This window comes from Sparus aurata, chromosome 1 (genome assembly GCF_900880675.1).
Source record: "Sparus aurata chromosome 1, fSpaAur1.1, whole genome shotgun sequence".
Taxonomy (NCBI): Eukaryota; Metazoa; Chordata; class Actinopteri; order Spariformes; family Sparidae; genus Sparus; species Sparus aurata.
Window position 1 is genome coordinate 22277196 of NC_044187.1, and position 27258 is coordinate 22304453.

General features: G+C 42.3%; 1 protein-coding gene and 1 long non-coding RNA gene across 5 annotated transcripts in view; one reads left to right on the plus strand and one right to left on the minus strand.

Annotated features, from left to right (window-relative positions):
• The window catches only part of plppr2b (phospholipid phosphatase related 2b), a 49991-nt gene that overhangs the window by 9950 nt on the left and 12783 nt on the right, over window positions 1-27258 (minus strand). For 3 of the 4 annotated variants that reach the window (XM_030431657.1, XM_030431671.1, XM_030431664.1), the window contains exon 3: window positions 17270-17458. In XM_030431657.1, the coding sequence (XP_030287517.1) occupies window positions 17270-17458 (189 nt within the window). Of the gene's footprint in view, window positions 1-17269; window positions 17935-27258 lie in introns of those variants that run through there. The other variant, XM_030431678.1, reaches the window with a different exon arrangement.
• Window positions 9264-11957, plus strand: LOC115590338 (uncharacterized). Its single transcript, XR_003985745.1, has 2 exons — window positions 9264-9329; window positions 11738-11957. It is a non-coding gene; the product is annotated as an uncharacterized LOC115590338 (long non-coding RNA).

A 27258-nucleotide genomic window follows, 5' to 3' on the forward strand; every position in this document is an offset into this window, starting at 1 on the left:
CCAAAATTAACATTGAAAATAAATGTATGCATCACTTTTTAAAATTTCTGTATTTACATAATGCCGCAGAAATGGATTAAGAAAAGGAAAAAAAGAAATACAGAAATACAATAAATAGCAATAACTCACAGACGGAAATTAAAGCTAATATCTATTTATGTCACATTTTATTAATCAATTAAAGGCCTACATTTATTTTCAATTCCATTTTTAGTGCATTAAATGGCCTGTACTGAGGCGGTCATTTACTCAGGGAACAAGACCATGACAACATTCAAACATGACGAAATGTTTCTACAACAGAAAACTATGTAGATTCACTTTAACGTAAAGTTGACGTGCGCTCTCTCATCCTGACTCATGTCAAACTCAAGAGTCTTGACTAAACTGTTACTGTCCTCATGTTTTTCTGGGAGACGCTCTGGTGAAGTGAGTGTGGGGGAGAAGAGGAGGAGTGAGTGGAGGAGACGGCAGCCACTGATGACAGTCAGCTCGCAGCCAAAGGGGGCAGAAGGCATAAGACACTTGTAAATGGTGTTGTTGGCGAATAATCACTGTGAAACTGAGATAACAACAGTAAAGAAAAGAGGTTGATTGTAACATAATCAAAACTATCAAAGGATCATTTTGAGCGCCAAACTGGCTTCAACAGCTGTCTTTGCAATGTGGCCAAAACAAGTTTCTTCCTTTTTTTCTTTTTTTAGCAACCCCAAGGCAGTTTCCCACTTTAAATGTGTAGGACTGAGGGAGATGCAGAAATATAATATAATGATATGATATCCAAATCATGTTAGTGTATAATAACCTACATTTAATAAACCATGGTGGTTTTTGTTTCCTAAAAACCTGTGATTTTTACACCTTCAGGAGGTCTGACCTGCTTTTACAGTAGCCCAGAATGGACAAATCAAATGCTGCCTTAAGATAGAGACTTTCTCGTTTATGTTTTTTCTGTTTTTAGCGGCTGTGCAGGTTCTCCTACATGTTTCGAAAGGGAGGACGAGGTGAGGGGTATCCAGTTGACGGCAATCTGCAATCTCACCAAATAATGCAGCTAATTTCTAAAGACTGGACCTTTAAGTGAGTTGCCTTAAAGCAGGAGACGCATGTATTAAAGGAGACATATTATGCTATTTGTATTTTTTCCTTCAGTGTTTTATATTTGTCATTCTGCATGTAAAAGATCTAGAATGCTTAAAAGGTCAAAGTCAGAAACCAACAGAAGCGCCTCTCTGAAAACACTGCCCCTGAAACGACTCGTCAGTAGTCCTGCCTTTAATTCTGTGACTTGGTGACATCATACATCTGCCTAATTTATGCCTGGCAGCTAGTTTGGCACGTAATAACTGATTAAGCAAATCTTCTTTATTCCTGCTTACTCAGGAGAATAGCTGCATCACTGGATGATATAAGAAAACTGATTTTTGAGCATTAAAGCATACAAACCTGTTCTAGCTGTAACGCATAATTAAATTATAACCCTGAAAATGAGCATTATATGTCCCCTTTAAGACAGTTTAAGAGTTGTCACAAGCATTACCTCAAAGTAGAAGACCTCTTTGCACTACAATGTGTGCTAAATGGCTGCAGCACATGCATACGTATGTACATTCACAATGAACAAAACAAAAAGGTAGCGATAGTGAAAAGCAGAATTAAAATGTAATTCTGCGGTCAAATCAATTTGTCCTCATGGCACTGAAGACTGAAGCCATTCTCACAATTAATTAAATGTAACTGCGGAAAGAACTGTAATTTGAGTAAACTGGAATTAAGAGCTTTTTGCCATCTATAATATTATACCAATTATTCTGATATGTTTAAAAATGATCACTAACTAATTAAGGCACATAGAAAGGTATGTTTAGAAGTAAAATCTAGGCATCTTACAACATCAGCTCGTTGAGCTAATCCATCTCCAGCTTATACTTTCCTTTACAGGTTTAGTAACGCTGACTTTCATACTTTTCATGCCATATTTTTGACAGCATGGAGCCCGACTTCCTTCATTATTCCTTAAAGGGGACTTCAAACAAAATCGTAGAGACTGAGGGGAGTGTAGAAACAGAGAGGGAGAGATGTTTGTGATGTGCACATCTGCACATGCTTGTTAATAATATAGAAGCTCCTGGTGTTGGCCCAAACTTGTTGAAACATCCATTTTAGGTTTTGCATTTGAGGTAATGAATTATTCATTTTGATATGACAACAGTGCTGTTTGTAGCTGTACAGCCAGTGTTGTGTCGTGTAAAGCAGCAGCTCCAGATAACACCATTGGACACTGAACGGTCTTGTTTCTTCTTCTCTTGCACGTTCTCTCCCTGTTTCTTTGTAAGATGGAGAATGAAGTCTACGTCCCCATTAAGGAAGCAGTTGCCATGTAATTTCTTTCATCATTCGCTCAATTACTTTAATTTTTTTTACCACTCCCAAGCTAACGTGTTCACTCTGACGTTCGATGGGGAAGGGCTCCCACTGTGTTGCCACAATTCTCCCACAGCCATGTATTCAGGAGCATCTAGAGTCAGTACTAATCCCTTTTCATACTGATCTCACTGAAAGGTTGCTTCCTGCTGCTCCACTGAACATCCACTTTGGTCTCAATAAAAGGTCTGCGATAGAAAGAACTAACAAATGCATTGATAGCAACAGGCTTTGATGTAACCATGGCACTATCCAGCAGCTTCTAACCGAGAAGTCTCTGTACAGTAATCAATGTCCATGCTACGAATACACAAAAGCTACAATCTTGGCCTTTCACTAATGCTAGCACAAAGCTTGGGGAAATTTAACAGATGTTTTCATGGTGGATCTGTGTTTACTTTTCTGTGTTTGGAAATTTAACAGAGAGAATGAAGGCTGGACTGCAAACTTTTATCTTCTGAGCTGTTAAAGTGCCTTTTGTACACCCCTCATAAAAAATTATTTCAAAAACATTTCAAATCTTCTGATGAGAATGTGTCAGTTCTTTACATTTGTTATTGATTCATGACATTGACAATTTCAAACAGTCCCTGAGCCAAAGAACGAGTGAGTGGCAGCAGCAGAGACAGACTGTTGTTCGGCTGCTAACAAAGTAGCACAAAGCACACTGCCCCTGAGCCAAATAACAGACCAAATGGTAGCAACAGACTCACTCAGACGCTAAAGTTAGCACAAAGCACACAACCATTGAGCCAAGTATAGGGTGGTCTTTTCAGACTGAGGTATGTTTGTGACGGCTATTTTGCTTGTGTTTATATGATTGTGGCATTTAACAGAGTTGTTAATTCATGTATTCATGAGACTATACAAAGCGAATTAACTGCAAACACATCTCCCAGCTGGAGAGCAGTTGGTGTCTGTTCATCTTTTTGCTTGGATATTTTCCATCATTAATCATCCTTTATAAATCATCAGTGTGGCTCTCTCTCTACAGCCTGATTTCGGCAGAATTTCTGTCAAACAGCAGCAAGACGTCAAAGCAACTACAGTAACTCCCATCTGACATTCACAATACAGCAACCGCTGATGTCTTTTTCTCGTCATTGTTTTAAAAGTATCAAGAAACACACAAGCACAATACTTGTAAAACAAAAGGAGTGAAAGTACACAAATTGAAAACACATCAGATTTTTCAACTGCACTAGTCTGCCTGTAAAGTGAGGGAGACTTTTCAAGGTTCGGTGGATATTTTTTGAGACGCCAGCATGTAGCTCACAGCAAAATGACACTCCTATCAATGCTGAGGTGTCTGCTGCTACCTCTTTGTGTGTCATCAAGCCCAATCATTCAGGCCTGCCCTTTTTCAGCAGGTCGATCTGAAAGGGCATTTTGAAGCAGCAGTGGCAAAACAGAATGAAGCACTGAATAATTGTAATGCAAGTTTTCTCTGCACTTCTTTGATATCACCGTGAAGGCGTAAACAGCACGGCTCAGAGTGTGGCACCCTCCATTTTTTCTTTCAACTCATCTAAACTCAAGTAATTGATTGAATGTGTCAGCCATTATGGTGGAAACTGGAATTAAATCTTCATCTAACAATAGTGCAGCAGCCTTCAAGTCTGTCAGTCCAAACAAAGGTCTGGCTGCACACATTATCATTTTGCTGTAGGGGAAAAAGAATCTTCTGGTTCATGCGTATTTCTTTTAACCAATCGCAGTTGTCTTGGGTGGTGACAGCTGCATTATCATTTAAAGGGTAACTCCGCCAATTTTACACATTAAAGTGTGTTAACATGTCTTGGAGAGAACTACTGAATATGTGAAAAAGTAGTATAAAGCCTTTTGTGTTCCAGAGGAAGCTGCATGTAAGTGATTGCATGCATTGGCTATGTTGCATTTTGGGTAACGTATGAACCAATTTTTGAAAAGGAAAAAGAATCTGTGGAAAAAAGTCGACATCGCTCGTGCCATTACGAGTTCGACAGTGTTAACAGAGAACAATGCAGACCAGAGGACTGCCTGTCAAAAACCTGGTGCCTACAATACCCAAAATGCAAACTGAGTGACATCATTGGTGGCAGTTAATCAGATTACATGCAGCTTCCTCTGGACCCACAGAAGCCTCTATACTACTTTTTTCACATAAGCAGAAGTACTCCTCAAGAACTATCAACACACTATAATGTCTAAAACTGGTGGAGGTACCGTTTAAATTCATACCATTAGGGCCCAGACACATCAAACCTACAGCAAAGAACTAGTGGTGATGAAGGCTGACTTTTGCGTTACTTCTCTTTACAATCCCTTTAAAGCAGATGGTTCTTCCTAGTTAGGAATATTAAAAAATGCATCCAGTTACAGGATGTTTCAGTTTTTTAACAGAGGCTGAGAATATGTGCGACAAGGTGCTCACAAACAGAGAAATGTGTTTTTACAAACAACTGCTTACAACCTGCAAATCGGATTCAGTGTTAACTTTCAAACTGTAATTTCTTAACCGAGTCTTAGTGGAAGAGAAAGTTTTATACTCCACTGGAAAGATACTGGAGCAAAGCGAAAATCACTTGGCAGCCAATTAGTTTTTGAGCAGATGTTGACTGCGTTCTGGAGGCAATCGCTCTGTTTTTTGAGGCCGCGTTTATTTCATCCTTGAACAGTCAGAGAAATCTCAACTAGTCAGAGGAGGTGGTATGATTAAGATACAGGCAGACCTTTGTTGCGTAAACACCGGCAGAGACAGAGAGATGACGGAGAACAGAAAAAAAGGTAGGAGAAAGTAAGAGAAGATGGCGGAGCAGATGAAAAGATGAAGAATGACTGACACAAACTGTCAGTCATTCTTCTTCTGTCTTCTCCTGCCTCAGAGAGCAGAGATCACGTAACCTTTGTTGAGTGCGTGGCTGTACTGTAGTTTCATCAAGAGGGTTGCAGCTCTGGAGTTTTTCACCTCTGACAACTATATGCGATAAGTTGAAAGGATGCCGGTGGGAACAGAGGTGGCACAGAGACGTAGAGGTGTTTGTGAGAGAGTGATGGGGGAAGCTCTTGAGGTTGAGTGGGTCTTAATTGGTTTTCTATGGTTTTTCTACCTATTGTGACACCATGACAGCCGATTGTAGGGCGCTCTTTATCTTTGTGGGCATGACTCCGAACAATGCTTTTGTGAGTTTGTGGAGTCGTGCTTGACGAAAGCTGACGATCGGGATCCAAAGGAGGGAAAATGTGAAGAAAGAAGTTGATCACATCACATTAGGGCGCTTCAGAAAAAAACATGTATGAGCTCTGACTATACTGACAGGAACGGTGATGGAAGATGTATCTGGAGGCTGATTCCACCACCACAAGAAAATATACATCAAACCACAGTTGACCACAGGAATGTATACAGAGATCCATACTGTCTTAGAAGAGTATAATATACTCACAGCATGTTCTATGATTAATGCCAACAGCAATCAGAACGGGGACAAGTGACGCAGCAGCAAATTCCTGATTGGCGTCACAACATATAAAAAGCAACCTAAGCTCAAGGCGGAGTGTGGAGATCTACGCTACACGCGTATGCATGTATTCATTGCAGATGTGTTCGGGATTCTTCGCTCATCATTAACAGCTCCGAGGTATTGTGAGAAAAAACACTAAATTTAGATACGCGCTTACGCGCAAAGTGTTTCTCAGTGAATCATCTCTGTCGCAGTGTTGAATCCGTTCACGGATGTATGATGTGTGCTTCGGCGGAAGTGCTTTACTCGTACACACCTTCTGAAAATGATGCAACGCAGGCTGAAAGCGGCTCTTCGGTTGTTATTGTGAAAAGGAACACTGAAAACCTTCTTGAGTCTACATAAAGCTTCTGCAAATATCACATGACATTTGTTGACATTGCGAGCCCAGTGCTCTACTTTAAACACACACACACTCGTGTTCGCAGGCAGCCTTCTCACACACCAGCGATGGTAACCATGACAATTTAGCTGCTTCAGCTTCATCATCACCCACACTCTCTCCATCCATCTCTTCTCTCTGTCTCACCCTGCTTTCATTCGCTAATGGCTGGGCAGCTTTCCCAGGTCTTTGTGGAGGAGAAACTAGGCTACCAGAAACATCTTCCTTTTTTTTTTTCCTTTCCTGATTCAAATATAAATCATCCTTTCTGGCCTCCTTCTAACTCTCCCTTTCTCACACAATTCAAATCCTGTTTGTACTCGGCGAGGTTTGAGGTATGACCCCATTCGCCTTCTCCCTGCTTTCCTACTTGCTTTTCATAGCATTTCCCCTCCCCCCACCTGTCCCTGCACTCTTCTTCACTCCACCTCCTCATATTCTCCTTTTCTTCCAATAAATTCTTCGATCCACCAGCCCGTCCTCCCCGCTCAGGAGAAACAGAGGGATCCTGGATCAGTGTGGGAAGGGACCTTGCAGCTAATCTGCCAGCGTTAGAGTGCAGCTGGATTAGGGTTCTCATCTACGGGATAGAGCGTGTCTTACAGGCTATCACAATGGGAGTGTATAGCTGGTCAGGCGCAGGGACATGGGGCTACATGGCCTGCTGTCTTCGTCTCTCAATCCTCTACCCAGTGTGATTGGCAGGGACAGGATAAAGCCATGATTATCCCTTATTATCCCTGCCCTTTTGTCACTGCTGTGTCTCATGGGCACGACTGCTGCAGCGCTGATCTGCCCGTCTGCCTTTCTCTCCGTCTCTCGTTTGCACAGAGGAAGAGCAACACATGGACGGACGGACAGACGGAGACGGACAGTTGGTGACAGTCAATCGCAAAACTAATTATACCATCAAACTTGGCCCTTTTGTTAGGATGGTTAGGATTAGATGAGTATAATAACAGTAAGACACTGATGCAGGCATTCACGAGAGTCCCATTTCCTCACATTTCTCTTACAGTGACTGAGAACAAGGTGCATTTAAAGGGGCAGTTCACCCCAAAATCAAAAGCACATCATTTTCATATTACCTGTCGCGCTCATTATCTTTCTATATTGTTTCAGTGTGAGTTGAGGAGATATCAGTCGTAGAGATGTCTTCCTTCTCTAGAATATAATGGACCTAGATGGTACTCAGTCACTCAAGATAATCCACAGACCTTGTTGTGAGCAGTTTCATGTTCTACTGTTATCACTACTCATGGATAGGAGGCTAGCTAGTCTGGCTCACCGGATGTACACTGTTGGTATAAAGCCGTCACCGGGCACCATTTCAGGCGGCGTTCCCCTCTTCCTTCCACTATCTGGCATTACTGTTTTCAAAATCCCCGTCCCTATGTGACACAAAAAAACCCTCCAACACTAATCGAGTCGTTTAAATCCTTTAACTGTGCCAATGTGACGGCCATGCTGGTGTTAGTGATGTATAGTGAGCGAGACAATGTAGTTCATTGAGCAGTCATGCACAAAATGAAATGGTATTTTGTCATTATGTCGTTATGTTACTGTTGAATGTTACTGGATGTTACTGGATGAAATGCATGAGATACCCTCTGGTTTGTGGTCCATCATGCCCAAACATGTAAACTCTGCAGCAGAGTAAGCATAAATGTGCTAAACTGCAGTGTCAATAACAGTATTTGTACTGACTAACTTTTCACAGCACCGCTAAAATAACTTTTGCCTTTTCTGACGGGGAAATCATCTGATGGATCAAACAATGGATTGTGAATCCACCGCTTGGAACAGAGAACGAAAGGAGAGTTTCTCCCGCTCGGTGGCTCGCCCCAATCCTCTTCTGTCTGTCATCATGACTGCATTATTCATAAAAGATCGTCCAGAGGCTTAACAGTATGCAAACGCCCGAACAATTTGCATATGAGCATTGGGGCTGATGTTTGTGTAAGAAGTCTGTGCATATGTGTGGGTGCTCTTTCCTGGCATGTGTGATAAAATACAAGAACGATGACAATTGCAATCGACTCGAAAATGCCAGGAGAAAAGGATGACTGCGCGAATGATCAAAACGATGATCTATGAACACACTTACTTCAGCTTAATTTAAAGTGCACTATGTGTGAGTGTATGTGTGTCTACGTGCGTTGGTGTGCGATGTCGCCTGTCAAAGATGACAACTCTGATTACAATGACAATAGGAGGTAAATATAGAATAGAGAAAGGCGTAGAATGAGAACAGGAAAGCCCGGATTTTCTGAACATAATTTGCTGAATATTAGCATAACAATGGAGCAGTCAGGGAACATGATGGGAGCCATCTAATACAGGGGAGCTATGCTAACAACAGGGCTTACCTACAGCCTCCCAGCATGTACGCGAGGATACACATAAGCAAGGAGTAAAGAAGGAAACTAATTGCCACATCCAAGTGATTATGACTGAGAGGGGGAGTGTTGCTGGCTGCAGTTAGATTGACAATTCCATTTTAATCCTGAGGTGTAATCAAGAAATAAGACCTTTTTTTCTAATTCTGCTGGTTGTTCCTACAGCTGGAAGTGTAGCCTTGTGGTTAGAGAGAAAGTATGCCTGAAAAGCAAAATCTACGAAAGCTCACCGACAACACATTTTGGAAAATTCATAACAATGACAATAGCCCAATCAGCAGGGGGGGAAATGAACGGGAGCGAGTTTAACTTTGGTGAACTTGATACAGGAATTCAATCTAGAGCAACGATTCTTGACCCCCAACCCCCCCAAGACTTCGAAATGATGCCCAGGTTCTGCTTAGGTCACATCACAGATGTAAAATAATATGCATTTTTAAAAATGTCTATTTTTTAAACTGTATTCTGTACTTCACGTCTGTAATCAGGGATAATAGGCAAGTTGTAACCATAGTAACAACTGCGTGACAGAGTAACACAAACTCAGTGCTTCAGCCAACATTAACTGCTTCGGGCTCAAGTCGGATTCAGACATGAAAAACAAACACGCTCCCTGACGCGGTAGGGCACTCAAATTCAAAAACACCTTTGTTTACATTGCCATGCACTGAAAAATAGTCTTTTTTGTGCTTATTCTGACAAAGAGAAGAATCCTTCTAAGCCGTTTACATGTCTAATGAAAATGATTACTCCACTGATATCTCTCTTCAAATGCTACAGCTGCCTTTTTCACTTGCTCAACCGCCTTCAGGGAAAGGCAAGCGCTGCAACACCTGTACATATCCATAAACCAAGTCTTTCGTAATCTTTAAAAGTACATGTGTTTCTTTTCTTTTGTGCATACATCTCTACGTCCCTTGCAAACTGTGGGCAAGAAGCCGGAAAAACCCTATTTGAGATGCAAATTCTGAATGCACACAATAGGTGTCAAAAGAATGCGCCTAAAAACAGAATAATATTAGCATATTTTAATGGGAAAAAAGCTACATTCAGAATAAATGAATGGAATGTGTTGTTTACATGACGCCTTTTAAAACAGTGGAATGTATGATTAGTGATCTTTGAACAGAGAGAACAAGAGTCTGATATGAACTGATGCAACTACCTGGACTAACCGATTCACACCGTAACAATCAACTAAGGACTGCTACAGAAGTCTGTGCAGTATCCTCAGGTATCAATGCATGTGTTAAGAAAAGTGAAGTACATATTGTTGCATCTCTAATAACGCCTGCTTTTAACTCCATTAGCTTCTAGCAATATGTCAGACTCACCTCAGGGAATCTGTTTGTCTAGTTATCTGAAGGAAAAAGACGAACCATCAAACAATGAATAAACATTTCTTGAAACAGAGCCCTGTTTAGTCTCAAATTTTTTCGTAACCTCAACCTGACCTTTGACCTCTGGAAGGCAAAAATATCAAAAATAGCCGTTTTAGCATTCTGCAGTTATTCAAATCTGATCTGCTTTTCTTCTGTCACTTGCCCTCTTCAACTCAGACTATTGTGCCTCCTCATCTCCTCTCACTGAGGCCGGAGCGGATTTAGACTGTGAAATGTCCCAACACAATGTGCCTTTGACCACATCCGGCATCTGCTTTTGAAGATTTGACAGCAACGACAGCACAATGCCTTTTTTTTTTTTTTTTTTTTTCACATATTGAGAGCTCTCACTTAATAAACTCTGGCATGACTGGATGATGTGGTCATGCCTCCGTGGATCACCCAAATCCCCATCTCTCTGTCACACGGAGTTGTATTATGCATGAAAACTCTTCCTGAGCTTTAAACCGACAGCTGCAAACAAACTTGGCATTGGACGGACTCCCTTGTTCCCACTTTCCTCGCCTTCTCTCTTAGTCCTTTCGCTCCTCTCCTCTCTTTGTATAACTTCTGTTTTTGCTTTGGTCCCTCATCTGTTTCACACAACCTTTGTTCCTCAACCTGTGTTCCTCCCTCCTCCTCCTCCCCCTCCTCCTCCTTCCCCTCTTGTTTGGTGTTTGAACTTTTCACTGTCTCTCCTCTCAAAGAGTGCCCTCGCTTCGCCTTCCCATTCTGTTCGAGAGGCTTATATTTAGCAGCATTAGAACGGAGCTCTCCGGGGCAAAAGTATTTAGCATTATGCTTCTGACCCACATAAAAAATAGGTGGAAAAATAAACCTCTACATTCAAAAGTTCATTAATTCCCTGCCTTGTTTCTTCTTGTTTGAGCCTACAAATGTGTGTGCTTGTGGGGTGCAGTGTGAGTCTCCACGTGCTGTTAAGGCTCAGTCTTAAGCCTATAATTACTATTTGATCCTGTGACTGGTCGCAGCTTAACTGTATCGACTGACTGGTGGGCTGCGGTTTGCAATCAGCACACGCACGTGGTCTCCGTTACACAATACACACCCTCACAAAGACTTAGCTAATGCTTCAAATGGCAATTTCCGCTACCATGGCATGATAATTGGCATGAGTGTTGAAATGTTACCTGTGCTGCGTCTGCTGAGTATATTGAATATAGGCTAAGCACAGTGTGTGTGTGTGTGTGTGTGGTTGGAAAGGGAAGGGAATTAGCTACGGTTGTGGAGAGCCATAGAGATCGCCTGTAGCCTCTCTGACTAGTTCTCAGATCTAGTCAGACTCACGCACGCAGAATCCGTTTTCAGTGGCAGTGGAGGAGAAGATGTACGCCGTCATCCACCCACGCACTCACCTCCACTGATGCACCGAAAAACTTTGCAGCATATTTGCCGAGTACCACACAAGTGCCTCTATTTCACCCTCTCACTTCCTCCCTCTTGCTTTGTCTGCCTCTCTCTCACACAGGCACACACACACAACACACACACACACACACACACACACACAAACACACACACACACACATACACACACACACATACACACCGTATTGTGCTCTGATTCTAATCTAGTAAGCACATCAGTATTGATCAACCCAGGTGCGTGTTGCTTAAATCTTACAGATTCAACTGGACACAAAAGCCAGCAGAGACGACAGGCTGCTTTTCAACGTCGTCAGTTTCCAGACAGGCTTTTGATCCGGCCCGAGAGACGCGGTGGATGCTGTTTTAACCTGCAGCCAGGGCAGCCCAAAACCAACTATGAAAAAAATGCATTTTCATCATGGCCTGTGAGAGTCCTTAGAGTATTTTCATATGGTGAAAAATAAACAGTATCTTATCACTGCTTGTGATGTATGTGTGCCAAAAATGTATGAAAGCTTTGATCTACCAAAACAAGAAACCCCAAGAAATTTATGTGGTAAATATTCTAAATGCAGTCCTAAGTCCTCTTACTTTGCTATTCCCCAAGCTTTTGGCTGTCTCTCATCCTTCTTCAGAGGAGAGAAATGGCTCAGATGTTGGCAAATGACCTGATTACTGGACTTTGATCAGGTGATGAAGAGGTGTTCATGTAACCCAAACATGATTTAGAAAATCTACCAGAGTGATGTAGTTGAGAAGAACACTCCACAAACACACCAATAGAAAAGTTTAAAGGATAAGTTCTCTCCAAAAAAGAAAATTCAGTCATTATCTACTTACCTTCATGCTGGTGGAAAGTCGGTTGAAGTTTTGTGGTTCACAAAACATTTCTGAAGCTTCACAGTGAAACAGTGCCTTCTAAACAACTGAAATAAATGTTGACTTGTTTTCAAATGTACAACAATCTCCATACAGCTCGTCCAGTGTAATGGAATGCCTGAGATCCCAAATTGATTTGAAAAGACGTTATGAACACTATTGAAACATGGTCAGACTTGTGTAACCACTTGAGACTGGGTGCACACTGATGCCGCCTACAGACTAAACGCAACGCAATTTGCAGACACCTAGAGCTGCACGATAACACGTCTACTTTCACTGAGAAAAGGACAAATAAGGAGCTGCCTTGGAGGGAAGTGAGTGAGAATATCAGGCTACTTGGTAAGTTTTTTGGAAATACATCTCAGCACAGCACAGCATAGATCTTATCGATCGGAACTCCATTCAGGGAACAAGCATGTTTGCTGGTCATCTGGCCAACAGACCTGACAAAGGCTTTTTACAAGACCGTATTATGATGTTTTTAATTTTGACTTTCTTCTTATTCATTCATTGCAGTGAGATCACAGAGAAATCCCTTCATTTGGGTTTATACTGATGTTGTTGGTTATTCTTATTCACATTACTTGCACGAGTAGACACGATTCAAAATGTTTAACCCCCGATAAAACTTGCGCGAGTAGCACAGCGCAAATAGTTTTGGCTTATACACACCTTTTCTAATCAATCTGGGATCTCAGAGCCTCTGGAGACTTGGATTACATGGGATGAGCTGCATGGAGCCTTTTTTTTCAGTGTTGGTTTGTTTTTTCAAGTAATTTTTTTTACATTTTAAAACAAGTCTCCATGTACTTCAGCTGTTCAGGAGAATGCTGCAATGCTGTTTTGCTGTGAAGCTCCAGAAATGTTTTGTGAACGACAACATTTCACGGGCCTTTCCTTTAACATGAGGGTGAGGCGATAATAACTGAATTTACATTTTTGGGTGAACTTATCCTTTAAATACATGCATACAGGCAAACAACGAGATAAAATAAGTAGAAAACTTGAAATAGAATTAAAGAAAGTCAATTAATCTAAATCAGTCGGAAAGGATTCTTGAAGGTGCCCTGTGGAGTTTTCATTTTAACAAACAGAACTGGCGTACATCTAACGTAACTCGTCGAAACAGTGCGCATCCTTGGGCTCTAACAAGTGTGACAGTGCAGTTTCTTTTGCATAAAACACATCCAGCCCTGATTTTCATTTGCTGCTTATCTTGGCACATTACTGCCTCTCATCAGTGGAATACTGTCAAACCATTGGCAGTGTATATGGAATTGCAAATGCATGAGACAAATGGGAACCCTCCATGGTGCTACTTGAGGTTCAAAACGCCACAGGGAAGCTGTGCTGTTGATGAAAGGTAATTTAAAAGATGTTTGAACCTGCAACAAAGATGACAGGGCATCCAGAGTCATGCCTCTCCTCACTTTGAGTGCAAATAGTTGTCTAGCTTGTCTGGTACGATAGAAATAACTTATTACTTCTTCATGAAATTGCACTAAAAAAAGTAGCAGGATGTAGACTTTGTGATATGAAAGTAATAGACCATATTCATATGGTGACCATATTTCCTTTCACATCAGGCTCAGTGTGGGAAGCTCAAATTACATCTGACAAATCATTATTTCGACGCTTAAAGATTGATGACAATTGAAAAGATACGGGCTCGTTAACGTCTGGAGGGACATCAGGTCCTATTTCAAGGAGAAACAACATATTTGGTAGCTCATTAGCTTCCTTCAGACAACAGCTAATGTTAGCATTCAACCACTTATGAGATAACACCACTGTTTGATAGTGTTATATGATATGATATGATATGATATGATATGATATGATATGAGGAAAGGTGAAAATGAATTCTAAAATATCAAGTCACATATGGACAACATAATTTTAGATGGGATTCAAAATGCACTGGATGTAATCAAGCTTCACCTTTCAGTCGCTGATCAATGGAGAAGCGATAACAATCTGTCAGATTTCCTGTGATTATACGAGTTGCAAGCGGGAAGACAGCGGTGTGAGACATGAGCTTCCAACCCTGAGCATAGGACAATGTCAGCTGTGTGAATACGGTTACAGATGAATTTACACTTATGTCACCTTGGGGTCTAAAGGTCTCATGTGAGCAGACTTGGAATCAAAGCTCTACCTTTACAGTGTAACCTGCTCTATTGTATATATGGTAACCAGGGGGCGAAACATGAATGGCACTTGCCAAAGTCTCTCAGTGGAGTGAACTCAAAGATTTCTTCACAAAAATTCAATGGATTCACTTGAAAGGTGAAGACATTTCTTTATCATTTTAAGGGTCAGGGAGAGCTATTTCACCTGGGAACACTGTTGCATAATGTCGTTCCATATCAGGTCCCAGAAAATAACAATATAGGGACCTAGTCCTGGTCCACATGTATGCAGGTATTTATGGAAACCAGCTTTTTAAACCTGTCTGTGAATCAACATTTGGGTCCTCACCTTTTTTTGCCTAACCACAACAATGTTCCTCAGAGAATCATCGTGGCCAATGCTGTTTATATTTATTTAAATATATGCCCTTTTCACACAAAGACTCTTTCCCCGCTGACTGCTTATAATCATATGGATGCTGCAGTAATGCGTTGTGATTGGGATCCTGACCCACCATGCAGCCTGGGAAGTGACAAAGTTAAGTTTCTCACTCCAAATTACATAATTACATAATTGCCATCAGTAAACAGCGACCTCTCTTACTCGCAGGGATGGAGGCTGATGGAGGCTTCTGGGGGAAAGTTCACTGAAGTGTCAGTCGGGAGGGCTGACTGTTGCCCAACAAACACTTGGTGTTTGGTCCTGTAACATTGCGTTGCGAGTCAAATTTCTTTATTTTGTTGAGTTAAGGATGTGTTTAGCTGTCAGACTGTGAACACCATCAGATCGTACACTAGTAAGGCCCAATTAGGTGTCAGACACATATACAGGCTGCATCATTTTTCCAAAAATCTTCTTAAGCTTTTGAGTTGCATCATGGGAAGTGTGGGATCCAGAATGTCCCAGTCTCTGCTGCAACAATCTGGGAATTGTTTTTCTAACATGTTTATCTCTGTATGGAAGCACTAACCCTGTCTCTTGAGTACGGCGCTGCAAATGTTTCAACTTGAACAAGGAACAGCAGAAATCCTGACTTGTATGCCTCATTATACAAAGAGACAGCAGCAGAGAGAGAGCGGGTATGTAGGAACAATAAGGGAAAACTTGTAGCGTTTCTGCTAAGTTTATAGATCAGTTGGAGCTGTCACACACACACACACACACACACACACACACTAAGTCAGTATATGTTGTTAGAGAAAACGTCTGTTCTGTCAGTTGAGGAGCTTGTACATTTTCCATTCGTGTGAGTCAAAAATTGAGAGAACAACTGAGATGAATAATATCTGTTTTTTTCTTTCATTGTATCTGAACAGAGGCTCGTGGGATGGAGCAGTATCTTGGAGCGAGAGAGAACACAGATGCTCCGACTTTCAAAAAAGACGCTTCACACTCCAGGCAAAATCACGCCACCCCGCTCCCACTCTGCATAGCTCACGCATACCCTGGTGCCTGGCGCAGCCCCCATCCATTTCAGTGCATGTTGGGCTCCGTACACACACACACACACACACACACACACGTGCACAGAAACACATACAAAGTGCACCTATGCATCCGTAATATGTATGAATACATGCCTGTGTGTGCAATTGCATTGCAGAAAAAAACAGAGTCAAATTCCTTGTATGTGTTCACATACTTGGCCAATAAAGCTGATTCTTATTCTGATTCTGACTGCATCTGATAAAGTCGTCAAAAGACAGAAAATAACATTGTCAGAATAACATCTTAAAAGAAATATACAACCATGTCATTATGATAGACTGAAGGTTCGAAAATGGGGAGCAGAAGAGGGGATTGGTCTGGTGTCATCTATAATGAAGCTAATGACCCAGGACTGCCTGGATCTATGCGATTCTGTGCATAATGCTTGTGTTTATGCTTGTACTTGTGTGTGTATGTGTGTGTGTGTGTGTGTGTGTGTGTGTGTGTGTGTGTGTGTCTGTGTGTGAGATGCCCTAATATGTGGCTCAAAGGCAGCCGTGTCATAACGCCACTTAACTGCAGGACATCAAAGAGACAAGCCCTGGGGGACAAGACAGACAGCCATGGAGACACAGAGCTTTGATGAGGATCTGAAGCTGTGTTTCATCATTAATAATGTCCCACTGTTCTGAAATAGAAAGTATGGCCGCTGTGATGGAATTCAGTACATTGTAGATGAATAAATAATAGCTACTGTGCCTTACCAGATTCACGTTAAACCGCTCTAGTGTCAGTGGAAATGAGTGAGTTACCGCAGAAAATGGCCAAAAAATAAAGCGGCCTGTTTTTTGATTCGTTGCTGCCAAGAATGTCATGACCTGCAAATGGCAGTTCTGTATAGATGCTTAATTATTAAAAGGTGCCTCAATATGTGTTTTCAAGTGTCGAATGAATCTGGGGAAAATAACGTAACTCCGCGTCCTCGTGTGTGTGCGGAGGAGGGGAAGCCATGTTTTATTCCCTTTTAGTAGCGTGCCGTCTTGAAATAAGGACTCTCTGTTCGCTGGAGCTATCTCCGACTGCTCTGTGGAGGACAAATATAGTGCCCGTTGCCATGGTTATGACAAAGAACGCATCCACACAAACAGAGCGGTGAGACCACGAGGACACACACCCACACACCTCTCTCCTCTTTCAATCCACAAACGCCACGTGCAGATGAGGAGGAACTATCCATGTTTTCTGTGTGTCTCACATGTAGGTGAGGTGTGTGTGTGTGTGTGTGTGACCACCTGTGGAAGTACGTTTTTTCTCTTTTCTTTCTTTACAAGTTGAACACAGACTCACCGTGACAGTGGGGATGGCAGTGACGAGGGAGTAGACGAGGACGGGCGGCGCCTTGCTGTTGTCCTCCGGTCCAGGGTAGGGCTTGGAGTAGGCTTTGTCGAAGCAGAAGAAGCCCTGGATGTGCACGGGGAACGTGTCCGTGTACTCAAAGTAGTACGCCAACAGAACGGTCCCTGCCATGATGACCAGCTGGAAATAAAACATATTGGTTCCAGCTTTAGGATCGGATCCACGGAAAAAAGAGAGTGTAGGAGTTGGGAAAGAAAAAGACAGAAGAGGAGAGTGCAAAATGTTGTCACGGATGAAAAATGTATAAAAAAAAAAAAAAAAAGAAAAAAAGGAGAGATTTTTTTTTCCTTCTCAGAGCAAAATGATGGATGCTTCCGTAATGTGTAAAATGAATCAAGTGTGCGTGGAGAGATAGTGAGGGATGAGGATGAGAGGGAGAGGGAGGACGGGAGGGAGGTAGAGATAGAGACAGAGGGAGACAAATAAGGAAAAAGACAGATAGAGAGGAAGGGGGGGGCAGTGACAGAGATAGAGAGGGAGAGAGCGAGGGAGAGTGAGAGAGAGAGAGAGAGAGAGATCCTTTCAGTTGTGTCAGTATGCAGAGTGGGAGGGTAAAGAAACAAATGGAGAGCGATCAAAGAAAATAGCGCCGTATGGAGGAAGAGGAGAACTGAGGAAGGATGAGAGAGGGGAGAGGGGAGAGGGGAGTGTTGGGGGATGGGGGGCGAGACACAGATGGGGTGAAAAAGAGCAGAGCGGTGGAGAAGACAGGAAGAGAGGAAAGAAGACAGAGAGAGGGTAGGATGACGAGAATTATATGTGTGTGTGACTCTGCATAACTTATGTTGTTATGGTACCACACTGCTATTCTGCCACCTAAAATACCAGCTGTATGCAAAGCACAAAGCCACGGAGCATGAAATATGACCTTCATAACTATTTAAAGAGGAATTTGATAATCAAAATATATTAGCAATTCATAACAGATTGTATGCATGAGGGAGAGATAGAAAGCAAGAGAGGCGGTGGTAAACATAGAAATGGTAAAAAAAGAGAAAAGAAAAGCACAGATGAGACAGATGCACGAGTACTAATTATTCATTTATACTCCAGTAAACAGCACGCTAACTCCTTTTCCTCAGTTCTCTCAAGGAAAAAAAAAAAGAAAGAAAGAAGAAGAAACATTAACAACCGCAGAGCGAGCGTCTCTAAATCTGTGAGCTGGAGGTCTGTGCAGTATTTGTTTGCCCTGCGGGGGAAAAAAGGCCCGAAAACGAACACTGCGAGTTAAAAAAAGGAGCGCGGGTTTAAATATAGCGAGCTGCTGATTAGACTCGTCGTAATCTGCAGCCCAAATGTTTTCGCCTGATTGACTCCTTTTGTGTGTGAAGGACAAATTTATCAGCAGCAAAACACGAGGAGCCTCTGCTGGCAGGCCGAGCTGCTTTACAGCTTGGGGCGACGTCGAGGCGGGGAAGAAACAGCAGTTTTGTGGGTGTTGGTAATGATTTGTTCTTAGCCCTTCTTAAAGGGCTTACCAAATGTATAGTATTTAAAACATTAGCACTGTAAATTACCATTTTAATAATAGAAATGATTAACCAAACAGAAAAAGGGAGGATTGGGTGATAATTAATATGTCAAAGCCAGATCTTAAACAAGGACGTTCGGCTGTTTAGATCTTTTCACAGCAGACAGTTTTGACCTGTCAAACACAGGCGGAACTCATGTTTTTATTAATTAATGCATTGCATAGCAATAATTGCCGGAAAGGACATGTCATTCCTCTAATTAGTTCTACCTCCGCTTTTCATGCTTTGACAGGTCAAAGTGTCCACTGTGACTCTGAGATATTTGGAGAACATAAAGGAACAAGAGGGCTCTGGTTGCAGGTCTGCCATCATGATCTAGGTTAGCAACACTCGATCAGAAGGCAAAAAACATGTTACGTCAAAGATGCACTGTGTTTTGACAAAGAGTTAACGGGGGGGGGGGGTCATTGGCACACAAACGTTGGCAAAATGCAAAATATAAAGGTGTCCATCTTGCTATCAAGTTCAATGTAAGTCTCCTGGGGGATCCTTTTGTCATTTTGTGCAAAGACTGGCAGACTGGAAAAGTTGGACTTAAAAACAGGTCTCATGTACACAATAACAGCTAGTGAGTTACTCGCTGTGTCCCAGTTCAGAAATCACCCCCTTCGAAGGCTGCATTTGAAGACCGCATGCGTTGCAGCGGTGCAAACAAGGCCGTCCCATCTCAAATGCTCCTTCAAACGTGGCAGAAGAATGCAACCTGTCTTTTCCTCGAGCAACCAACTATCCGGAGATGGTGCGGGTGATGGTTGGATTTTTTTTTTTCAAAGGACAGCTATGGTGGAGACAGCAGCTGAATATGCTTTTGAATGTAAGTATGGGGTTTCAAATGACTCAAACAGCCAACAATACAAATGTTGACAAAGCAAAGGACCCCGATTTTGTCATGGTTGCTAGACAACAGGAGTGACGTTTCATGCCTCAAAGGTAAGGTCGAGGAGAGCTGGTGATGTAGATTCCCTACAGACTGGACCATCTCATCTGACAACGCTCAGTTCAGCCTTCTCAGTATATGAAGGCCACGCATTCATAGACTGCATCCCTCGAAGGATATGGCAAATTAATACACAGCTACTGTTACTGGTTTATCATCATCAACAAAGCAATTGAGTTTTAGGAGGCAGAGGGCACGCAACAATTATGACTAAACAACTACCCTGAGAGCAGCGTTGAAATAGCAGGTAGGAATCACGAGTGTTTGTCTGGGCGGTAGAAAGTGGATGGTGGACATTCGCCATTCTCTGTCCAAAAGGTGAACAATATAGACCTGTGAGCACATCTATAGATCACACGCAAAAAGATGATGTTTGTTTAATCTGTACACAAACGGTAAGGTAAAAAAATAGAATAAAAAAAGACATGTTGCACTGGTTGCCTGGCAACCACACAGCGACGACACCACTCCAGGAAGTCACTGTGCTGGGTGAGCCTCACATCTTATGCCGAACAGGAAGCAAATTATTCTATTTAATTTCAATCTTTTATTATGACTAAAAGAACAAAATACATTTGTTTAAATTACAAAATGTAAAAAAAAAAAAAAAAGCGCTAGACAGGAAATGTTTCAAGGCGGCAGATGGCAGAGCAAATGACGAACCACTGAGAGAACCTCCTCCAACATGTTTATCCTCTTCAGCAAAGTGACAGAAGACCCACTTGGACTAATGCTACAAGGAGAGGAAGGGGAGGACTTGTTACGCTAACGCGCTTCAGCTTTAATACCCACTGAAGAGCGACAATCAATGCGGGAGGAGAGATGGTGACCTAATTCAAGCCCTCTGCTCCACCGTCTCATCTGCTGCTCTGCATGTTTCCTTGTCCTGTTTCCTTTTACCGTCGTTGAAAATCTGCAGATTCCCTATATTGCATTTCAAAAATCAAATAACTGATCTGTTCCTTTCTGTGGCAATGTTCATACTTCACCTACTTCAGTCTGTTTGCCGGAGACTTTTTTACACAGAGGGTCCCGAGCGAGGAGAGCCTCGCACCAGGGGGATGATGAATTCAGTGACAGCTTTACATGCCCTGAGGCTGTTAAAGCGAAATCACAAGGGACACAAAAGCACACACACATACATGCACACACAAAGCCACGCTCACTGACAAACTACACAGACACCTCCAGCCTGTAGTTTTATATATAGACTATCAAGCAGCTCCATGTTGTTCCATGTTTGTTTCCCTCTCCACGCGTGTTTGTGCGTTCGAGCGAGTGGGCGTGTGAGTATCTGTTTCCATGAGCGGGGGGGTGTTTGAAAAATGGCTGCAGGCGTGTGGGTGCATTTCCCATGTCTGAGGAGGAACTCTGACACAGGCACGCTGTGTTGAACATTTCTCTCTATCACCCGCTCCTCTCCTCCTCGCCGAGTTACAGAAGGCTCGAGGGAGGGAGCGAGGGAGGGAGGTGTAGAGAGGTGGGAGGAAGAGAGCGAGGGACCCATCAAAGTTTAAACAAACATTTGAAGACAACTGCAGCAAACCTCCTCGGGAGATTATGCACGTCATTTTGCATCCACTTTTGCACAACATAGGCATTAACATTGGGTATGCGTATCGAGTGTGGCGTCGGTCTGAGAGATGCAACTGGCATGCGTGTGCAATAAAACACGAGAAGACACTTTATATTCACTCTAGGACAAGATCACACTGAGAAGAACGCTACAAGTTTCTCAGCACGACTTCAAATTCTAGTTAATGTAGTCGACCAACGTCTCATTAGCCTTCCTACTGAATCCAGACTCTGAAGTCTGATATGACAGTTCACTCCCACGTGGCAAAATAACCACCTTCCTGTACTCTCTGCAGCCACAGATAGTTTGTCTGAATATTAATAAAGGTCAAAGTAACTCCAAGTTGATGGCTTCCAATTAGCACAGAGACACGTCCTGCACGAGTCACCTTGGAAAATTCATTTGCATAAAAACTCATTTCCGAAGCATCACATTGCACGTACGGCGTGAAGCTACAGCAGAGGGGGTCAACACAGGCCGACATCCCTCTGTCACGAGTCATCCCCATGCAGGCTGTTTACTCAGGGTCAGTGGAAGAAAGCAAACAGAGACTCTCTTCTCACGTACAATGCAAGTTAATTCAGCTGTATTGTCCACAAAAGCTCCTGATCTTGCGCCTTTTGATTGAAAAAAAGATTACAGAGAAAATCCAGACATAGGAAGCTGTCAGTCCCTTTCGATCTCCTTCCTTGTTATCATTCAGACCTCAGACTGACCCTTTCAAATCTGTAAGAAAAACAAAGCTTTAGAGAGATCTCATAGCTTTGTTTTACCTGTGTGAGAATGCTAACACGGCAGCTCGTTCTAAGGTTCTGATTAAATTTCACTTGCACTGGCATTCGGGTTCTTGTCTCTTCCAGATTTACTCTCTCCGCTCCAAATCTTTAGTGATTGTTTGGGAAGCCTGGCCTGCAGTCAGAATTTAAGACCAAGGAGCTATGGTAAAAAAAAAATCACCACATCTTATAGAGAAACGGCAATTAACAAAACCAGCAGAGTCTTCCAAATCAAACAACAAAACGCAGAATTTGTCGACAGTGACACATGGAAGCGTTAACCGACCGTTGAGGTCCCCTTCTGCGAGACGACAACATTTGTCTGTTCCAAATCGGTTGACCACTGTCAGCATACTGTTTTCATACTCGAGTTTATATTAATGAGAAGCTCTGTCGCTCAATTGGAAACCGCAGACAGCTGCTCCCGCCACACAATTTTACATCTGCCCGGGCTTGACCTGACTGGTTATCATGTGATCGTAGTAGGTCTCTGTTTCTCTCGCTGTACATGCAGTACATGTGTAACAGCGGAGACGTGCTGGCTTGCTCTCACCACGGCCGATGCCCCCTAACACTTAAAATCTACTGCTTCCCAACACAGAAAGATGGAGAGTCGAGGTAAATAAATGCCCAACTGGTTTGTTGCACACATCTGAATTACAGCAGTGGACCGGTGACCTTTTTTTTTTATTAAAAAAGAACATAAATGATTCACACAGTGGGACCTTGTTTGTTTGTTTGTATATACCAATTATAAAAGGATCAATTGTTCTTTGGCTGACAGATATTCCAGTTCTGTATGAGGGGGTAAATTAGGCTATCAGTAACAGATCAGCCAGTGAGCTCTTCAGGGGAAGACAACTATCAGCTGAAGAGAGGCTGAAGTTCCACAGAAAGGAGGATAATTCAGGATAACCCATAAATGTGAAGCTTAAATCTGCTGTAAGTGATATTTTTATTAAAATAAGTGTGAACCACTTCTGTATTCCAACATTAATCAGGCGGTCCTGTCTACTGGAGGGATCCTCCCGTTTGCTACTATGTCTGGTGATTACCGCCGCGCATTCTTGTGACGTAGAAAGGAAGGAAGGGGATTATTAACTGCAAAATGGAGAGGAGGCCAGCTAAAACACCTTCAGTGCTTCCAGCAGATGCATTTTACATGCAGGCCTCGTGTCAGTCCTTGGTAATTCAGATTGCAAGTCACTTCATACGAAAAAAAAGCTTTTTAAAGAAAGATTAGTTACAGGACTGTGATAAATATTCGTAACTTTTGCTCATTAACACGCACCTCACCTTCTGTAATTTTGCAAACATGGCCTCCAAGCAAGTTGAGTATTCCTGCGAGCTAGAGACCCAGATTATGAATACAAGAGGTAAAACACGATCAATTTGAATACTATATTTAAACAATAAAACTGGTTCATCAGTTCCTGTGAAACTGCAGATAAGGTCATTTTTCAAAGCAACAAAATTGAACTTCCTTTTTAAAAACAGTCGAGTGTTCAGTCTCGCTCTCATGTCGTCAAAAACGAGAACAACCTCAGGATGAGACTCAACAATCGACCGTCTTTCTCCAGGAAGTTACATTCTGTTGCTTCAACAACATACTAGACTCTTGCCCCACAGCTCTTTCTCACACTGTTTCGTATCTCATGAGATTTTAGCCAAACACAGACTCTTAGCTTTTCCTTTTGAAAGACAATGGCCTTCGTCTACACACATGTTTGAAGAAACAAAAGAAATCTTAAGATACTGTATGCACCTTTCACTGATGAGGAAAATGTAGCTGTCGTGCCTTCAGACACGCACGGCAGCTTAATTTTAACATACAATGAGGGTTTAAAGAATTGTAGATCACAAACTCCCACTCAGACACAAATAGCATTGTAAAGATTTCACAGCAGTGTGAAAATAAGACCAATTTTAGAGCGTCTTTTTCTGTTTTTCTTTGACTAGGAGTAGAAAATGTTGGCCAAATACTCGAACGCACACATCCTGTACGGGTTTGATGTTCCGTGCAGCTATCCGCACTTTGATACCAGCTTCTGCTTATATTACAGCAAACGTAAACATGTTAATTCTCTATGATTCATACAGATTTGGTTTCGCCAACTCATAAATTAAAAAATCTGGGCTGGTTTCATGATGACAAATGAGGGATTACGCTGTTATGCAATGAAACCCAATTTGATTTAGCTTCTCAAATCTGTCAGCGTAAATTTAGCCGCGGGATGAGTTTATAAAATAAGGCAGATTTAAGTTGATGACCCCTTTCTGGCTGACCCAGTAAACTTAAAAGACTTATCAGGCCATGTAATTAAGGCTTAATGCTCGTACCTATGCACTTCAAAGGGAGTAAAAGCAAGGAAATCAAAGAGACTAATATGGCACTGATATGACAGAAACAGAGGGAAATCTCTTCCCATAAAAGCCCTTGAACCAGAATGGGAGGAAAATAGAATGTGACAATAATAACGTGGTATGGCGAGGGGGGAAGAGGTGGTGAAAATAGATGTCGGCATCGCTAATGTCTCCTGGGATCAAACTGTGAGCTTGAACATAAGTGGTGCGTGTCTCCCCTCAGCCTGCGCGGAGCGGCCAGATGGCAGAAAAGTCAACTGATAAAGTCAAACATGTTTACGGACGGTGAGAATGTGCGGATGGAGGCTGGTGTTGAGATGACAGCGCCCTGCTGGGAGAAAACGAATGTCACACTGCTCAGGATCAACTGGAGACACGCTGCTTCGTCACACTCTCAAAATGTTTGATATGTGGTTGAAAGAGCGCAAACTATAGTATGAAGGAGTCCTGCTGAGCATGATGGGGCTCGTCCAGTTTTACACTTACATGAGAGTCATGTCACTGCAAAACATAGACACATTGGAAAAAGAGACACCTTCGCTTTGATGGATTTTCTTGGTTATTTACAGATTATATTTCAAACCTGACATTCGAGGAGTCCCAAATGAGATGTCCCAAAGACAAGGTGTATGAAACGTCAAACAAATATATCACGCATCTTTTTATGCAAGACCAAATGAGGAAAAACCTCAGCTAAAACATGATACGGTCTTTCAAACAACATATTTATGTGAAACTTGTCGCATAAATTGGTCACCGAATGGCAGGAAAAGGAGAAGAAATGCTAATCAAGGATGATGTTTATCCTGATTGAGGGCTTTTTCTCTCATGCCTCTCTTTCTCATCTCAAGGCTTCCTCTGAGTCTAATTTAAATGTTTCACAGCCGACAAAGTCTTTGTGCATCATTCATATTGACAAAATCCGTGTCTGTTTTGATCACAGGAAACAAAGTGCAGTTCCCAGTAAACGGGGACAATGAGATATCAAACTGAACTAATGTTGGACATATCTGCTTTTCTTTTTCAAGCAGAGGATAAAACGGGAGTTTATCCAATAATTGAGTCTAGAGTCTTTTAGGAGGAGGAGATTATGTTAATTTCCAGGTTCATTTTAAGTTACTACAAGAATATGTTTGCACACTTCAATGCTCACATTGCAAAACGTTCTGTTTTAGCTCCTGTCTCTTCAAGAACCCCTTCCTAAATACTCAGTCTGCTCTGATTGGTCAGCTTACACATGCCTGAGCCAGCACTGCTCACTGTGTCTCCCATTGGCTCTCATACGTAAATATTCAGCTTCCAGTTAGCATCACTTCTACCTTGAATATAGACATGGTGACGCGGTGTGATGTCACAGAATTAAAGGCGGGAAAACAACGAGGCATTTTGTCCCTTTCCTTCAGTGTGTTATGGAGGTCTTTAAGTTAAAAAGTCTGAAGTCCCCGCTAAAGGGGGCTCCTCTTTCCCACAGAAAACACTGCCCCTGAAATGCCTCGTCAGTTGTCCCGCCTTTAGTTCTGTCATTTTTTGACATAACACTACATCCTGATGTCACATATTTGCATAATTTCTGCCTATATTCACAGCATAGGTAAGGCTAACCAGAAGCTGAAAACACCGACCAGTGGACTGGACACACAGTGAGCAGTGCAGGATCAGGCGTGTGTGAGCTGACCAATCAGAGCACACTGGGTATTCAGAAGGAAGGGTCTTAAAGAGACAGGAGCTAAAACAGAACGTTTCAGACAGAGAACATGGATTTCTTTGTGTTTTGGACAAAACAGGAAACACTCCGACATTTTATAGACCAAACAACTAATAGCTCAACCAAGAAATTCATCAAACAAATAATAAACAATGAAAATAATTGCTAGTTGAAGCCCTATTCCGTGCCATATTTTATAATGATAACAATATCTTCTTTTTCAAAGTCTTGTCATTAATTGGCCTCAAATTAATTGACAAATTACAAACATGTCCTCAAAGCATCTGATTAAATTAAGCGCTTCCGACCAAAAAACCTGGCATCATCAAGAGCAACACTTTTTTTTTCCATTCGTGTCAGGTTGGTTTCACATCACAGACTAACAATCCTCACAGCGTGCAGCACAATAAGCTCATTGTCACCAGACAAGGCTACAACACCTCTCCTCACTCTCCTTGTGATCTGGTCTCCTGATGAGCTCACGTAATCACTCAGTCACGTGATCACAGAGGGCATTCATTTCACAGGCTTCGTCTCTCGGATTTTCATCTTTATCATGATTTTTGAAAAAATAAAAAATAAAAAAAGGTCTGATTTTGGACCACAGACACAGACACAGACACACACACACACACAGGAGGACACGACACACACATCACCCTCCTCTCACACACACTCATTTGCATTAATAACATGTAAATGACGGAGCAAAAAGCCAAAAAACAAAAAGAAGGACGGATCATAGAATCAATGGGGATAACAAGCGAATGAATGGGCTTGACTGCCGCCTGCTGTCGCTGGATTGTATTACAACACATTGAGAGAGACAAGATAGATGAGTCCACTGATTGAAAACAGTGGACAGGCCAGAGGGCTAGAGCCTTAAAGAGACGACTGGGAGACGCAGCGGAGGGAAAGTGGAAGAAGATAAACAGACGGATAAAGCAGTTAATGAGACATTAGTATATCGCAGACTGCGGCGGGGCAAAGCCGAGGGTACCGCTGGGAAATAAAACTGAGGAAGGCAGCA